Source organism: Mustela lutreola, chromosome 2 (assembly GCF_030435805.1).
Source record: "Mustela lutreola isolate mMusLut2 chromosome 2, mMusLut2.pri, whole genome shotgun sequence".
NCBI lineage: Eukaryota > Metazoa > Chordata > Mammalia > Carnivora > Mustelidae > Mustela > Mustela lutreola.
This window is the reverse complement of record NC_081291.1, coordinates 21,926,541-21,945,021: the sequence shown is the minus strand read 5'-3', so window position 1 is coordinate 21,945,021 and position 18,481 is coordinate 21,926,541. Positions and strand designations below refer to the sequence as shown.

At 39.0% G+C, this 18,481-nt stretch overlaps 1 protein-coding gene across 29 annotated transcripts in view; it reads left to right on the top strand.

Moving 5' to 3' along the window:
* PBRM1 (polybromo 1) overlaps positions 1 to 18,481 on the top strand; it is a 128,663-nt gene that overhangs the window by 6,176 nt on the left and 104,006 nt on the right. For all 29 annotated transcript variants that reach the window (XM_059161107.1, XM_059161113.1, XM_059161099.1 and 26 more), the window contains 3 exons: positions 1,101 to 1,198; positions 9,890 to 10,037; positions 16,603 to 16,746. In XM_059161107.1, the coding sequence (XP_059017090.1) occupies positions 1,101 to 1,198; positions 9,890 to 10,037; positions 16,603 to 16,746 (390 nt within the window). The remainder of the gene's footprint in view (positions 1 to 1,100; positions 1,199 to 9,889; positions 10,038 to 16,602; positions 16,747 to 18,481) is intronic.

Below are 18,481 nucleotides of genomic sequence, written 5' to 3'. Positions count from 1 at the left end.
TGTAGTTGACATCTAAAACCGTGTAAGTTCAAGGTGTACACTATATTGATTTGATCTATGTATATTATGACATGAAGCCACAATTAGTTTCATATCCATCTTCACCTATAGATGATTCCCCCAAAAATGTTGTTTTCTTTATAATGAGAACTTTTTAAAAAGATTTTATTTATTTATTTAACACAGAGAGAGAGATCACAAGTAGGCAGAGAGGCAGGCTGGGGACAAGCCAATTTCTCACGTGGAGCCTAGATTTAGTGTGGCAGAAGCAGATTGTAAACGGATGGACAAATAGATAATAAAGTACCCTCAGCTAATGATAAATGCTAAGAAAAAAAAGTTTGGGTGATTCCAGCTACTCAGGCCCAAACCTTGAGGGGTTTCTCTGTAATGGGAAGGCACTGGCCCTACACAGAACTGGAAAGGGGTATTCCAGGCAGAGGGACCCAGTGCAGAGGTGCTGGGTTAGGAATGGGTTTATTGTGGTGTGATTATAGAGAAAGGTGGTCAAGAGGAAGAAGGAGACTGGCAAAGTCTGCCCAGATGCAATTTTATGTTTCAGCTTGACTGGGCTACGGGATGCCCAGATGTAGTTACTCTGCATTCTCCATGGTCAATTTTAGGAGTTTAGATTTTATTCTGTCAGTAGTAAAAAGCTCCTCTTTTGAATGACTTTAACCAAGAGAGTGATATGAACCGATTTAGATTAAGAGAACAAAACAGTCACAAGTAGTATAAATCTGATGAAAGATACCAAGATGTTTAATCACTTAAATTTTTTTTAAAGTTTTATTTAAGTAATCTCTGTACCCAGTATGGGGCTTGAACTCATGACCCTGAGATCTAGAGTCAGATGCTCTTCTGACTGAGCTAGCCAGGCACCCCTAAACAGTTAAATTATTTAAATAAGGAAATATTGTCAGCATATTTCAGACTTGGGTTTCTGTGGGGAATTGGGGGATTTGTCCATTTTCTTCTCTACTTGCCTTTTATGGATATGTTTTTATTAAGGATGATCCTTATACCTACACTGACTTTCTGTTCATTTCTGATGATTTTTTTTTCTGGTGATTTTTTTTTTCCACTTTTCCCATGTATAGATTGCTGTATGCCATGAGCTGTACAATACCATCCGAGACTATAAGGATGAGCAGGGCAGGCTCCTCTGTGAGCTCTTCATTAGGGCACCAAAACGAAGGTGAGTTGGAAGGTGAGTGGGAGGGATTTGGTCCTGGGTCCATGTGTACAGTGTTTCGTAATAGAGTTCTCCGCTGGAAGGAATGGTTTAAAGGATACTGGGGTCCAGATTTTAGTTTTTGTCAAGATGTAGTGAAGCTTTTTTTAAAATTTTTTAATTGTAAAATATGGCATAAAATTCATACATTTTACATTTTTAAGTGTACAGATCATTAAGGGTTTTGGAGATCTGTTATATAACAATATGAATAATATTGTTAAATAACAGATCTCCAAAACTTTTTCAAATTGCAGAATTGAAATTTTGTACCCATTACAAAACTCTATATTCCTTTCCTCCTGCCCCCAACCCCTGGCAGTCACCATTACACTTCCTGTTGCTCTAAATTGGACTATGTTCAGGGTCTTATGTAAATGGAATCATACCGTGGTTGTCTTTTGTGACTTCTTTCACTTAGCGTAATGGTTTCAGGGTCATCCATGTTGTAGCGTATGACAGGATTTCCTTCCTTTTTAAGGCTGAATGATATTCCATTGTATGGATATACTATCTTTTGTTTATTTACACATCCATTGATAAAACACTTGAGTTGCTTTTACCTCTTGGCTCTTGTGAGGAATACTGCAGTAAGCACGGGCATATAAATACGTCTTTGATGCTGCTTTCAGTTCTTTTGGATATATACGCAGAAGTGGCATTGCTGGATATTACAGTAATTCAATATTTAATTTTTTGAGGAACGACTATACTGTTTTCCATGTCACTGCACCATTTTACATTCCCACCAATAGTGTACAAGGGTTCTAGTTTCTCCACATCCTTGTCAAACTTGTAGTTTTGTAGTAAGTTTTGAAATCAGAATATATGAGTCCTCGTGATAGTTAATTTTATGTGTCAGCTTGACTGGGGTAAGGGATGCCCAGATATGTGTTTATAAAGATGTCTCTGAAAGAGGTGAGCATCTGGATAGGAGACTAAGTAAAGAAGATGGCATTAACCAATGCAATCGGGTACCATCCAATCCCCTGAGACCTTGAGAAGAACGAAAGTGGGGAGGAAGGATGAGTTGGTGCTCTCTGAGCTGAGACATCATCCGCTCCTGCCTTTGGATCTCAGAGCTCCTTGTTTTTGGGCCTTCAAACTCATACTGAATTATACCACTGACTTTTCTGGTTCCCTGGAAGATGACAGGTCTTGGACACTTGTTGGCCTCCATAATCACATGAGACAGTTCCTGTAATAAATCTCTTCCCTGCGTCTGTGTGTGTATATATATGTGTGTGTGTTTGTGTATATTTCCTATTGGTTATGTTTCTCTGAAGAACCCTAGTACAGTCTTCAACTTTGTTCTTTTTCAGGATAGGTTTGGCTATTTGGGGCTCTTTGAAATTCCATATGGATTTCAGGATGGATTTTTCTGTTCCTGCAAAAAGTGCTGTTGAGATTTTGATAGGTGTTGCACTGAATCTTTAGATAGCTTTGGGAGTATTGGTGTCTTAACAATATGTAACTTTTCTACCCCATGAACATGAGCTATCTTACCATTTATTTGTGTCTTTAATTTCTTAACAGAAATGTGTAGTTTTCGGTGTACAAGTTTTTCACCTTTTTGTTTAATTTATTTGTAAGTTTTTATTCTTTTTGATGCTGTTGTGAATTGTTTTCTTCCTTTTTGGATTGTTCACTGTTAGTATATTGAAATGCAACTGATTTTTGTGTGTGTTAATTCTGTATACTGGAACTTGGCTGAATTCACTTATTCTGCTGTTAAATTTTTTGAACCTTTAGTGTTTTCTCTATATGAGATCATGTCATCCATGAACAGAGATGATTTTACTTCTTCCTTTTCAGTTGGGAGGCCTTTTCTTTTTGTTGCCTAACTATTATGTCTAGGACTTCCAGTAATATGTTGAAAAGAAGTGGTGCAAGCAAGCATCCTTGTTTTATTTCTAAACTTGGAGGAAAAGCTTTCAGTCTTTCACCAAGTTGAGTATGATGATAGCTGTTGGCTTTTCATGTATGGCCTTTATTATGTTGAGGTACTTTCCATTTATACCTAATTTGTTGAGTTTTATCATGAAAGGCTATTATTGAATTTTGTCAGATTCTTTTTTGTAGCAGTTGAGATGATCGCTTGGTTATTTTCCATCATTTGTTACTGTGATGTATTACTTTCTCAGTTTTCATAGGTTGAATCATCCTTGAATTCCAGGAATAAATCCCTCTTGTTTATAGTGTATAATCCTTTTAATATGCTGCTCAATTCATTTTGCTGGTACTTTGTTGAGGATTTTTATATCAGCGTTCATAAAGGATGTTGGTCTGTAGTTTTTTCTTGTAGTGTCTTTGCTGGCTTTGGTATCAGGGTATTGGTGGCTTCACAAAATAAGTAACTTTTTCCTCCAATTTTTCAGGAAAAGTTTGAGAAGGATTAATGTTAGTTCTTCAAGTGTTCACTAGAATTTGCTGGTGAAGCCAAAAGTCCAGGATTTTTCTTTGCTGGGAGATTTTTTTTTTTTTTTTTTAATTCTGATATTGTTAACATAGTGTTAAATTAGTTTTAGGTGTACAATATACTGATTCAACAATTCTGTATATTACTCTGTGCTCATCACAATAAGTATACTCTTTAATCCCTATCACCTTTTTCACCCTTCCCCTTACCATCTCCACTCAGGTAACCTTTAGTTGTTCTTTTGATTACCAATTTAGTCTCTATATTAATTAGAGGTCTGTTTGGGTTTTCTGTTTCTTCATACTCAGTTTTGATAGGTTGTGTGTTTCTAGGCATTTATCCATTTCTTCTTGATTGTCTATTTTATTGGTATACAGTATTCTTTTATAATCCTTTTTATTTCTGTGGCATTAGTTGTAATGTCCCCTCTTTCATTTCTGATTTCACATGAGTCTTCTTTTTTTTTTTAGTTCATCCAGATAAGGGTTTGTCAATTATGTTTATCTTTTAAAAAAACCAACTCTTAGCTTTATTGTTTTTTTTTTTCCTATTGTCCTTGTTTTTGTTTTTGTTTTAATCTCTGCTTTGTATATTATTTTATTCCTCTTGCTTATTTTGGGTTTATTATGTTCTTCTTTATGTCCTTAAGAATGAAGCATATTTTTAAAAATTACTTACAGTCTTTAACATAGCAGTGAAGTTGTAGCCATCATTGTTAAAAGGAATCAGTTTTTGAAATATACAGAGGCCAAAATCCTTATTTTCATTTTGCTTTTTTTCTTTGTCCCCATACTTTTGGGCTTGACTTCCATGGTCCAGTGAAGCAAAACAAATTATTGGCCCAATATGCACATTGCACACACCTCCCTGTAGAGGCTGTGTTCTCCCTGACTAGATCTTCTTTCCTCTCTTGCTATCAAAATAACATCACTATTCCCCACTACTCTGTCAGTTGAAGCTATTCTGAAAACATGCTGAAGTGTGGTAGACAGAATAATGACCCCCAAGTAGGTCCATGTTCCAACCCCTAGAATCTATGAATATGTTGGATTACATGCTAGAGAAAAATTAAATTTATCAACTAAACTTTGACTTGGAGAGATTATCCTGAATTATTCAGATGGGCTCAGTGTAAGGGTCCTTAAACAGGGAGGAGGGAGGCAGAAGAGTCAGAGAGGGACTTGAAGATGCTACACTCCTGACTTTGAAGATGGAGGAAGGGGGCTACAAGCAAATGAATGCAGGCAGCCTTTAGAAGCTAGAAAGGATGAGGAAGTAGATTCTTCCTTAAAACCTCCAGAAGGGACACCAACACCTTGCTTTTTACCCCAGCAAGACCCATTTGGAACTTCTGTAAGATAATAAAATTTGTGTTGTTTTAAGCCCTTAAGTCTGTGGTAATTTGTGACAGCAGCTTTAGGAAACGAGTACAATGAGTTAACTAAAGATCTAGATCCATTCGTGATTGTTGATGCCACAGTGGATAAAGGTGGAGCTCAAGTCAGACTTTTCACCCCACAGAGCAGAGCCATTAAGACTGCAGTATCAGCATCTTGAATTAAAGGATGTGAATTAGTCATGGCCAGAAAAGAAAGGTTCTTTTTAAAATGAGGTAACTGTCTCCACATTTCAGTTGGTTTATCATAACGGTCTTTTAAAAGTTGTCCTTTAATTAGCATATGATGATAAAATATTTATTGTTTACCACATGCTAGACACAATGTCAAGCACTTCCTTATATTGTTTAAACCTGAGAAGTGTTAACGTATTATTATTGTGGTTTATCGATTAGAACTTTTATACAAGTTCTCAGAACTACTAAAGGATAACCAAGATGTATACTCAAGGCTTTCTGATTATAGAACCTGTGCTCTTAACCAGTATGCTGTAGAGAGGAGCAGCAGCATACTGGACTACACAAACTCCTCGTAGAAAAGTACTGCCCTCTGCTGCCTGTTTCCCACCAGCAGGCTTTGGGGAGCTAGTGCACTGTCTTCTAGCCTCCAAACTGCGATACCCTGTGAGCACTGCTTGCCCTCCCCCAGTGCCGTGCCTGAGGGCACCTGTACTCCTCTGTGGAAAGTGTATGTTTTCTTAAGAGTTTGTGGGAAGCCATAATTCTCAGAGGTACACAACTGTGAATCTTTGAGCATTTGAGACTTTGTTTTGATTAGTCTATTAAGCTACTTATGCTAAGACATCCAAATTAACAGTGGCTGAAACAAGAAAAATTGTTCTCAAATAAAACTTTTGTTCTTTAAAGTCCTCAGGGCCTGGGTACCGTCTCTTTCCTCTGCTGTCCTTGGGGTGTCACTCCTGTCTACATGGTCTGAGATGGCTCACCACCATAGCTGTCCTCCAGCCCCTGGGTGAAGAAGGCATGTTAAGGATATGACCTGGATATGGTACACTTCAGCTCTTGTATTGGCCAGGACTTAGCTGCAGCAAGGCTCAGAAGATGCTCATTAGTAGTCACATAGCAGCTCAGAATGCTGCCATCCTGGGGATAAAGGAAAATGTGTTTGGGGGTAGCCAGCAGGTTCTGCATATCAGGCCCAGTATTTCTCACTTACCTGGTTCTAAGAATCGGTTGTGATTTGGCTGTTCAGCGGCCATATCATGGCAGGGTGCCCTCGCCTTTTATTGAAGGAGAAAAGCTGTTCTTCAGGCAAGAACATGTACCTGCACAATTCTGTTTGTGTATACATAGGCGTGGAGGTCGGGAAGAATACTAATAGTGCTTTTATCTCTGGATGCGGCAGGGACAACTTTTATTATCTTATGCTCTTTTTGCATGTTGATTTAGGTGGGAAAAATTAGTAGAACTCTTTTACTTTGAAAAGCAGAGGCCCTTGTGTCGACCTTATCATGTAGAGTGGAATGTTGGGATTCTGATCTCCCTTTTGTTGTGGTAGGTCTGAAAATGTTTGCAAGGAGCCCTCTCACAGAGCTTCTGGGAGAGAATGTTCTTCTGAGGGTCATGTCCTCATTGGGTTCTCAGTTGTCTAAAGATAATCCCCCAAGCCTGAGAGGCTGCTGGGTCCAGCCTCAGCAAGGAGCAGAGTGGACTATGGCCCATCGGGCCCAGGTGGAGAGAGCCACGTGGACATCAGGTTAACAAAGCCCTAAAGCTCACCCTGAGAAGGTCCCTTGGCACCACTGACAACAGCAGCATTAGGCCTGGATGGTCCTTTGTTATTACTCACCAAGACCTTTATGTTCCTGTACTTTCTCCAAATAGCAGAATGAGTACTCCTTTTACTCCTCATACTTAATTTCATAGTTCACTAAAATCATAAATAACTGATAAGAGCTTTTTAAAAAAAACTCAATCTATTTTTCATTTTCTTTTCCCTTCCTAAAGAATTTAATCCAAAAGCCATTAGGTGAGACTGAGCAAACTTGACATCTGTTGGGAAGACAGGTGGTGCGGTGTGGTGGGGAGGGTTGTGGGTAGTAACAATATCACACATCACGGATTGTCAGAACCTGGGCGTGGTAAACAGGGGTTTATGCTGAAGGACTTCCTGGCACAGCATGCTGAGGCCTAAGCGGAGGGAGGATGATGTAGTGGTGGCAGTGGTCTGTCATGGGTCAGTGGTCCGCATGGGGTGTGGCCTAGCCCAGGGCAGGGGGTCATAGCCTTAGTGAGGAGAGGAGAAGCACTATGGGGTGGAGGTAGATAGCAGCAAGAGGAGATGGGTTATACACAGAAGACCAATCATGTATGTAAATACATTGTCAGTAATAGGACTCGGGCTTCTCATTATCTGAGAAAGGGAGTACAAGCAGAAAAAGGAAAGTAGATCAAACTCTGTGGTGTAGGATTGGAATTAGAAATGTTGGTGTGAATTCATGTTTCCCAGCATATTTAGATACTAGAAATGTAGATATAAATGAGTATGTCTGTCCCTAGCTTTGTCCATTTAGACAGCCTGAGAGCAGTAACACACCAGTATATGTGAGCACATCCAGCACCTCAAACTTCATTTTTAAATACCATTTATCATTGCAAGGAACTAGAGTTCTTTGGGGAAATCACTGATTTTAAGGGCAAGGAAAGTATAAGATGAACCTTACCATCTTAGACTGCCAAAAAGTAAGCAACTGTTCAGAGGGTGATGGGAGCATGTCAGAAGCATGTAGAGAATACAAACCATCTTGTGAGGACGCCTCCTGGCCCATCTTTGAGCACTTGGAGCATCAGAATAATTAATGTCATGGGTTTTAATGACTTCCAAGTAGGAATCTGGGGATCCATATTGATATAAATAAATGAGCAAATTGATTAGGAATGGGCTCATAGTCTGGAGGTAACACTCCATAAAGTACAGAGAGAAAAACAATAACTTGGTCAGTTGAGAAGCTTGGCAGACACCACTGTAATCAGCGATCAGCATGAGCCTCACCCAAAATACTGGGACAAGTTGAAATCGTGTGCCACCTGATAGGAGACAGTGTGATGAGCACAGCATCATTTCTGTCACAGTCCTGCTGAAGCGCATCCTGCGTTCATTCGTCAGGAAAATAGACAAACTTAAATTGAGGGACACCCTATAAAATAACTGGCCCATAGTTACTTGAAAGTATCAAGACCCTAAAAGTTGAGGAAAGACTGAGGACCTGTTTCAGAACAAAAGAAACTAAAGAGATATAACTAAGTGCAGCACACGATTCTGGGCTTGATCCTTTGGCTATAAAGGACACTTTGAGAACAGTTACAGAACTTTTGGAACAGTTACCAGTTTCCTGATTTTGGTGGTTGAGCTGTGGTCCTTGTTTATAGGAAATACTTAATTATTCAGGGGCAATAGGACCTCATGTCAGCAGCTGACCTTCAAATGGTTCAGAAAACATGCTTTATCTCTTTCTTGCAGATTCTGTGTCAGAATAACAAAGGTTTTAAAAATTAACTATATCCTACATATATGGCTATAACATGTCAGCCAAGGTCCCAAGAGAGCTTAAAGCCTTAATGACATGACATTCTTTGTATGTAATAATTTATTTCTTATACCTCTGGAATGGAGTTAACTACCTACCCCTGAGGGAGAATTGAGAGAAATAGTCACTGAAATAGTTTTTCAGGAGGTTTAGTTGTCTCATGAAATTCCATTTGGAAAAAGCCCCAGGTGGTAATGGGCATTAAGGAGGACAAGTGACGTAATGAGCACTGGATGTTACATAAAACTGATGAATCACTGAGCGCCACCTACCTCTGAAACTAAAAATAGACTATGTGTTAATTAATTGAATTTAAATAAAAATTTTTTATAAGAAAAAAACAGATTAATAATAATAAACATCCATGAACCCAAAACCCAACTTAAGAAATTATCACTTATGGGGCACCTGGGTGGCTCAGTTGGTTAGATGACTGCCTTCAGCTCAGGTCATGATTCTGGAGTCCTGGGATCAAGTCCCACATCAGGCTCCCTACTCAGGAGCGAGTCTGTTTCTCCCTCTGACCTTCTCCCCTCTCATGCTCTCTCTCATTCTCTCTCTCACATAAATAAAGTAAAAAAGTAAAATCCTTAAAAAAAAAAAGAAATAAATAAATAAATTCTCATTTATAACCACCTTTAAAGTTTCTTGTGTGACCCTAATTATCCCTCCCCTCAAGAGATAATCAATGTCCTGATTTTTTTATTTATCATACCTATGTGTTAGGGTTTTTTTTTTTTTTTTAATAGTTTGGTCATGTTTATGCCTTATACCCTCTTATCTTTGGTAAGCTCCTTGTGCCAATGACCTTATCTTTCTCCTCTATAAGTTTAATAATTGATATTAGAGCAGTATATGTAATAGACACTTGATAGTACTTGGCAGAAAAAGTTGTGTGGTCACTAAGTGAAGAGACAATCCATTTTGTAAGTTTGTAGAGAGCTTTGAAATGTGAATCTCTTTTCAGCCACTGTTGAACTCTACAAAAGGTAAGTTATTTTCATTTGCAGAAGATACTGGGTGACATTGTTTTAGTTCTGGTGCCCTAAATCTTAAATATTTAGCATATAAATATCCATCACAGATGTTATGTTAGGTTTTCATGTTGCTAATATATACTTAGAAAAGAGCTTGCAGATGCACCTGGCTTTTGTTGCTCTCTTTTAGTTCTAATAATGGGAGTAAGTCTAGTATGTTCTATACCTTGGAATGTTGGGCATGACCACAAGTAGTCTTGAAATATAACTTTATATGGGCTTTGGACTAATACCCTTTTAAAAAAATTACAACAGAAATCAACCAGACTATTATGAAGTGGTTTCACAGCCCATTGATTTGATGAAAATCCAACAAAAGCTAAAAATGGAAGAGTATGATGATGTTAATCTGCTGACGGCTGACTTCCAGCTGCTTTTTAACAATGCAAAGGCCTATTACAAGGTAAGAAAGCATCCCGTTTGGACAGTATCCAGTTTGATAATAGTTAGGCTGTTCACTGTTTATTATTCTAGGAGGTAAGTAGTGTTTTCTCATTTGGTGGTTTGAGTTTGTTTCTTTAAGAAAGAGACTGAAAGGGACGTCTGGGTGGCTCAGTGGGTTGAGCCTCTGCCTTCAGCTTAGGTCATGATCTCAGGGTCCTGCGATCGAGCTCCGCGTTGGGCTCTGTGCTCGGCAGGGAGCTGCTTCCTCCTCTCTCTCTCTGCCTACTTGTGATCTCTGTCAAATAAATGAATAAAAATCTTAAAAAAAAATAAAGAAAAAGAGACTGAAGGTTCATATAGTGTGATGCCATTTTTACTTCTTTTGTGTCTGTTCAAATCTTTTGCCCATTTTTCTCTTGAGTTGTTTGTCATTTTCATATCTATCTCAGAAGTTTTTTTTTTTTTTTTTAAGATTTTATTTATTTATTTGACAGTCAAAGATCACAAGTAGGCAGAGAGGCAGGCAGAGAGAGAGGAGGAAGCAGACTCCCTGCTGAGCAGAGAGCCCAATGTGGGGCTCAATCGCAGGACCCTGAGATCATGACCTGAGCCGAAGGCAGAGGCTTTAACCCACTGAGCCACCCAGGTGTCCCTAGAAGTTTTTTTATATATTCTAGATACTAATCCTCTCTGGTTATATTGGTTAAATGTATCTTCTCCCGCTATGAGGCTTTCATTCTTCATGATGTCTTGATGAATAAAAGATTATTTTAATATAATCAAAATTATTGCTTTTTAACTTTGTGGTTTGTCATTTGTGTCTTGTTGCAGAAATCCCTTTTATCCGAAGATTATAAGACACTCTTATATTTTCTTCTAAAAGTTTAATAGTTTTGTTTTTCATATACAAGCCTTTAAGGCAGCTCAGATTGGTTTTTACATCTTCTGTGAGGTAGGGTTCTGTTTTGTTTCCTAACAGGAATAAGCAGCACCTTGAAGTGGCCATCCTCTCCACATTTGTCTGCACCATCAGTGCTCCCACAATTTTCATGTACTCACGGGAGGTCCCTTTCTGGCCCTTTAGTTTTGGCAAGTTTATCTGTTACTCGACTACTTTATTCTTGCCTTAGTTATTATGGCTTTATAATTTTTTATCAGGTAAGGAATGTACTGGTTATTGATTATTCTCGGCCCTTTTCTTATCTATTTATATGTTAAGTCAAGCATAAAAAAATTGGAGGTTTTATTGGAATTGCGTGGATTCTGTGGATCAGTCATATTTTGGAGAATTAACATAATGGTGCTATCGATTATTCCAGTCTCTAAATTTGATGTGTCATCATTTATGTAAGGCTTCTTTAAATTATTTCAGCAAAGTTTTAGAATTTTTTTGTTAAGATTCTGCAGTGTCATTAGATTTGTTCTTAATATTGTGTAATATGTATATGTATTTTTTTTCTTTAATTGAGAATAAATTCACAGTATTTATTTATTTGGCAAATGCTAATTTTTTTAATTTTCAGGTAGCCAGCATATAGTACATCATAAGTTTTTGATAATAGTGTTCAGCGATTCATTAGTTGCATACAACGCTCAGTACTCATCACAACACATGCCCTCCTTAGTACCCATCATCTCGTTACCCCATCCCTCTACCCCCTTCCCTTCTGTCACGTAGTCTTTTAAAGCATAGAATTCAGGGGTGCCTGGGTGGCTTAGTTGGTTAAGCGTCCAACTCTTGACATCATCTCCGGGTCTTGATGTCAGGGTTGTGAATTCAAGCCTGCATTGGGCTCCACACTGGGCATGGAACCTACTTTAAAATTAATTAATTAATTTATTTATTAGAAAGTATAGAATTCAGCGGGTTTTGGCATATTCACAAAGTTGTGCAGCCATCACTAATACATAATACCTAACTCCAGAATATTTTCATTTCCTCAAAAAAGAAAACCATACCCATTAACAGGTGCTCTCCATTTCACCTCCTCCCTGCCTCTGACAACCACCTTTTCTTTCCTTGTGGATTTGTCCTTCAGCACATTGCATATAATGGAATCAAATACTATCCGGCCTTAGGTGACTGGCTCCTTTCACTGTGCATGTCTTTGAGGTTCATCCATTTTGTAACAAAGAAGTAGTTCATTCCTTTCTATGACTGGATAATGTGCTATTATATGGCTGTACCACACTTCATTCATCCGTTTCCCAGCTGATGGGCACTTGGGTTGTTTCTCTTTTTAGCTATCATGAATAAAGGTGCTGTCAATTCTGTCACTAGAGTAAGGGTGGCTGGGCATTGGATACAAGATTCTGCATGTGTTCATCACATCTAGCTTGTTAATTATGTTGTTAAAATCATTTATATCCTTACTGATTTATCTGTACAAACTATTTACCAAATGAGGTGTTTTAAAATCTCTTACTCTGGGTGCGCCTGGGTGGCTCAGTGGGTTAAGCCTCTTGCCTTCTGCTCGGGTCATGATCCCAGGACCCAGGGCTCTCTGCTCAGCCGGGAGCCTGCTTCCCTCTCTTTCTGTCTGCCTCTCTGCCTACTTGTGATCTCTGTCTGCCAAATAAATAAATAAAATCTTAAAAAAATAAAATCTCTCGCTCTGATGATGAATTTGTCTGTTTCTCCTTATAACTCTGTTGATCTTTGCTTTATGTATTTTAAAATTCCAACTGGGAGCATACAAGTTTACAATTGTCGTATTGACCTAGTAAATTGTACTTTTTTTGCATTATGTAGTATCATCAGTAATGTCTTTTGTTTGAAGTCTGTTTTCTCGGATATTAATATAGTTCTAACAGATTTTATTTTTGTGTTTACCTAGTTTATTTTTCTTCCATTCTTTTCCTTCACCTTTTGGTGCCAGTGCATCTCTTGTAAATAGTGTATGCCTGAATTTCTATTAATACGGGTGTTAATCTTTTTAATTGGAATTTCATCTATTTACAGTTTCAGTAATGACGTTATGTTTGGATGTATTCCTGTCATTTACATTTCTACTTTCTCTTTATCTCTTCTTGTAATATTTTTTCTTGTTTTTCCTTCTGCCTTCTTTTCGTTTCATTTTGTTATTCCCTCTTACTTTCTCTTTTCTATGGGCGTTGTAAAATCTGTTGATAACCTTTTAGATCTTATTTAGGAAGCTTTAATGTATATAATTAATTTACCAAAGTCAAAAGCTAATAATCAGCATCTTAAACCTCCTTTTAAACAACACAAAAAAGACCTTAGAATAATTCAACTCTGATCTATTTATGCTACTGATATTTTGTATTTTAGGTCTTTTGTGGCAGATTTTTTAAAAAAGGATTTTATTTTGGGGTGCCTGGGTGGTACAGTTGGTTGAGTATCCGGCTCTTGATTTTGGCTTGGGTTATAATCTCAGGGTCCTGGGATCAAGCCCCACATGAGCTCTGTACTCAGTGGGGAATCTGTTTGAGGATTCTCTTTCTCCTTCTCCCTCTGCTCCTCCCCCTGCTTGCATTCTCTCTCTCCCTCTTTCTCTCTTAAATAAATGAACCTTTTTTTTAAAAAAAAGGATTTTATTTTTAAGTAATCTTTGCACCCAACATGGGACTGGAACTCACAACCCTGAGGTGAAGAGTCATACACTCCACTGACTGAGACAGCAAGGCACCCCTTTTGTGGCAGATTTTTAATCTACTCTTTATTCTTTTTTTTTTTTTTTTTACTTTATTTATTTATTTGACAGAGAGACAGGGAGAGCAGGAACACAAGCAGGGGGAGTGGGAGAGGGAAAACAGGCTTCCCACTGAGCAGGGAGCCCAGTGCAGGGCTCAATCCTAGGACTCCAGGATCATGACCGGAGCTGAAGGCAGATGCTTAACTGACCAAGCCACTCAGACGCCCCAGTTGATTTATTTATTTTAAGTAATCTTTATACCCAACCTGGGGCTCGAATTCATAGCCCCTGAGATCAGAAGTCTCATATCCTTCTGACTGAGCTAGCCAGTTGTCCCTATTCTTTATTCTTTTATTGCCATCAAGGAGTCTTCTGTCAATATAATTTTAGTTCCTTTAAAGGTTAGCTATCTTTTCTTTCTGGCTGTCTTTGGTTTCCTTTTGTCTCTTGTGTTCTACAGTTTCACGGTGATGTGTCTGGATATGAATATCCTTTTATTAGTATAGTCTGGGAACTGTAGGGCTTTCTGAATCTTTGGATTGATGTTTTTTAACAGCCTGGAGAAGTTTGCAGCTGTTCTGTCTTTGTATGCTGCCCCAGCCAAAGTGTCCTGCTAGAACTCGGATTGTGTGTTCTGCTAGAGCCCTCTCAAGTCTCTGTCTCTCCTAACCTTTCATAGTCCCCTTTTCAGTGCCTTTGTTGCTTTTAATGTAATTTCTTTTTCTTTTTTTTTTTCTTGTAAAGATTATTTATTTATTTATTTATTTGACAAAGAGAGAGAGAGACAGCGAGAGAGGGAATATAAGCAGGGGTGTGGGAGAGGGAGAAACAGGTTTCCCGTTAGCCGGGAGCCCGATGCTCTGTCCCAGGATCCTGGAATCATGACCCAAGCTGAAGGCAGACGCTTAACGCCTGAGCCACCCAGGCGCCCCACTTTTTATGTAATTTCTTTCGTTCTTCTACTTTTCTTTGAAATCTGCTCTTAAACCACACTGTTGAGTTCTTACTTCTAATATTTGTATTTTTCATATTTTGGAAGTTTTCTGTTCAGGGTTTCCTGCAATTTGCTTCTATTTTTCAATCCCATCGTTTCTTTAAAAATGTTCAACATACTCATTTTTCATACTATGGCATAATTCCCAAATCTGAAATACTTGCATGTCTGATTTTGTGGTTATTTCTGCTGACTTTCTTGTGTGGTTTCGTTCTTTTGTGTTTCATGAAATTTAACCTTGAGCTCACATTTCTTGGAACTTGATCTCTAGAGATTGTTTGAGGCTTAGCTTGAAATTGGGTTCATTCAGGGTAGTGTGTTGCTTATCCCAGGCACCTGGCCTGTCTTTATTAGGGCTAGCGTATGATGATTTCTCGGAGGAGAATCATCCCATGCCTCTCCTCTCCCTGCAGTGTTATGGTTGGAGATAAGCACAGGTTGAGCAGGGTGGAGGATGAAGTGGGTAGTGTTGTTCCCAGGCATCACAGAAACTGAATTGTTTTTAAATTCCTGCTTAGGCTGCAGGTGTGGTGTTTGGAGTCCCAGCTTCTGGTGGGCTCTGACCTTTATCTCCTCTCCCTGCAGCTTCAGAGAGCTTTGAAAACTAAAGCTTTAGGTTTATCTTACCTTACAGAAGCCCTCAAGTGGACAGCCGCTTCCGTGTTCTGCTTGGTCATCTGGGTTCCTGCTTTTACTCTATTCTTGCTCTTTTGAGGATTGCTTTCTCCTTATTGGCAGCACCTGGATGGATTTGAAAGTTTAGTTTTACTTATTTATTGTTTATTTTTTTAAAAATTTTATTTATTTATTTGTCAGAGAGAAACACAGTGAGAGAGAGAACACAGGCAGGGGGAGTGGGAGAGAGAGAAGCAGGCTTCCTGCTGTACAGGGAGCCTGATGTGGGGCTCGATCCCAGGACTCTGGGACCTGAGCTGCAGGCAGACACTTGACGACTGAGCCACCCAGACACCCCACTGTTTATTTTAACATTGGTTCCAGCATTGCTTTTACTGGAAAGTTTCAGTTAGAGTTTATCCCTATTATACTTTAAGAAAAGAAGTCTTTAACTAAAGTAGTAAATAGCTTAAAAATAGAAGTGATAGTAGAACAATTGTTAGCTTCTACCCTTTACACTTACAGCCCGTAAACTGGGGCTTACCTTTTATTAAAGCTTTTTTTTTTTTTATTAATTTGACAGAGAGAAATCACAAGTAGACGGAGAGGCAGCCAGAGAGAGAGAGATAGGGAAGCAGACTCCCTGCTGAGCAGAGAGCCTGATGCGGGACTCGATCCCAGGACCCTGAGATCATGACCTGAGCCCAAGGCAGCGGCTTAACCCACTGAGCCACCCAGGCGCCCCGGGGCTTACCTTTTAAATTGCGTATGTTCATGTATGAGTAATTAGGGTTAAATTTTTTTTTAAGATTTTATTTATTTACTTGTCAGAGAGAGAACACAAACAGGGGGAGCAACAGGTAGAGGGAGAAGCTGGCTCACCACTGAACAAGGAGCCTAGTGGGGTACTTGATCTCAGGACCCTGGGATCAGGACCTGAGCCAAAGGCAGACACGTAACTGACTGAGCCACCCAGGCATCTCTGTTAGTGTTAATTTAACAAATCACTTATCTTTTGCCTCAAATCTTAATGTAATGAGATAATAGGTCATAAATAAATAAAATAATACGATTTCAGAATGCCTTTAAAACATATGCTTTGTTTCTCAGAAGAGGAATTGAGACTCATGTATCTTTTAATCATAAAGATTTCTAAATTTGTTGTAGGAGTTTCAGCATCGATGTCTTAGAATGCTAGTCTCTGCTGGAACAGAATGCTTTAAAAGTAGTTGTTGATTTACAATAAAATACTATTTATTTACTATTTATTTACAATAAAATACTAAAGTATTTTCTTTTGTCTTTGTTCATTTGTACAGCCAGATTCTCCTGAATATAAAGCTGCTTGCAAACTCTGGGATTTGTACCTTAGAACAAGAAATGAGTTTGTTCAAAAAGGAGAAGCAGATGACGAAGATGATGATGAAGATGGGCAAGACAATCAAGGCACAGTGACCGAAGGAGTAAGTGTGCAGCTGGAATGAGTAAGATGGACCTTTGTGAGAGTGGACGAGGCCCCCCTACCTGTGATTTCTTCTGTGCTGCTATGGGCAACTGGGTTTCCTGTGGTGTGGTGTTGGTAACTAGGAGGGTAAGGGGGCATATGACCAGAGATCCCCACTCCGATTACAAGAGATCCTAGGACATCCTGGACATTGAGTGCCATGAGTGGTTGTTTTCATGCATTGCTCTTACATTAATGCATATTTCCTATTCAGTTTTAAGGAGAACCTTCATATTATCAAGGACTGTTCCAGTTTTGCTGGATTGAGACAGAACAGTAGGCAGTATTGTGATTAAATGTTGGAGAGTCATTGGAATCACCTTAGAAATATTTTTTGTAGCTTGTACTGCTGCTGTTCCCAGAACATGCCAGATGTGCTCTTGCCCTTAGGATTTTGCAGTTGCTCTTCTGCTTGGAACATACGCTTCCTTTGGCTCTTTCTGTGACTGGCTCTTTTTCATGATTCTAACATCACTTAAAATTAAGACAGCTAGGAGAGGACTTACCTGATGACCTGTCTAAATTGTTTGCCCTGTACCCGTCTTTTCCCATCATCACATCACTCTGTTCTGTGGTCCTCAGTTTTTTGTTACTATATGTTAAATAACTTGTTTATCTGTTTGCATGTTTACTTTCTTTCTTCTTCCAAAGAGAATGATAGCTGCACAGAAAATACCACCTTATTCACCTGTTGCTGGCATCTAGACTGTGAGGGGTGTGTAGGTACTGGTAAACACTTGATGAACGAGCACATGTTTAATTAGAGGAAGAAGGATAATAAAAGTAAGGACATTGCTCTTCTGTAGCTAAATAGTGAGACACCTAAAGATGAGCGTTCTCCTTTCTTCCCTAAGTAAACCTCAATAGGCCTTCTCCTGAAACTTCAACACAGAGAAAAGAAATGCTAGGTGAATTTCTCAAAAATTTAAATACTTCGGGGCATCTGGGTGCTCATTCGGTTAAGCATCCAACTCCTGGATTTGGCTCAGGTCATGATAATGGAGCTCCACATTGGGCTCTCTGCTCAGCACGGAGTCCACTTAAGATTTCCCCTCTCCCTATGCCTCTCTGCCACACACCACCCACATGCTCTCAGTTTCTCTCTTTCTATTAAAAAAAGAAAGTAACTGGGGCACCTGGGTGGCTCAGTGGGTTAAGCCGCTGCCTTCGGCTCAGGTCGTGATCTCAGGATCCTGGGATCGAGTCCCGCATTGGGCTCTCTGCTCAGCAGGGAGCCTGCTTCCTCCTCTCTCTCTCTCTGCCTACTTGTGATCTCTCTCTGTCAAATAAATAAATAAAATCTTTAAAAAAAAAAAAAAAAAAAAAAAGAAAGTAACTACTTCTTGGACTCTCAAAATGTAGCTCTTGGGTACCTTGTCACTTCTTTCTGGCAGTTAAATGATTAGAATTAGGTAGAAGGCAATTAACTAGGGATTCCCTGGAATTTTACTCTCCGGTATTAATATAGGAACAGCGATTTACCCCATGCTTTCTTGGGCAGAGGGCTCAGTCGTCTTATAGGCCTCCAAGGTTCTAGTCAAAAAATGAAACCACCTGCATTTAGGACTTGCCTGTGTTTTTTTGGTAAGAAATTGGGAGGATCTTGCACATTCATGTTTATACCTCCCAGGCTTCTTCTTGGCCCTAAGTTCTTGTGAATGGGGAGGGTATTTTCAAGCTTCTCTCTCTCTTTT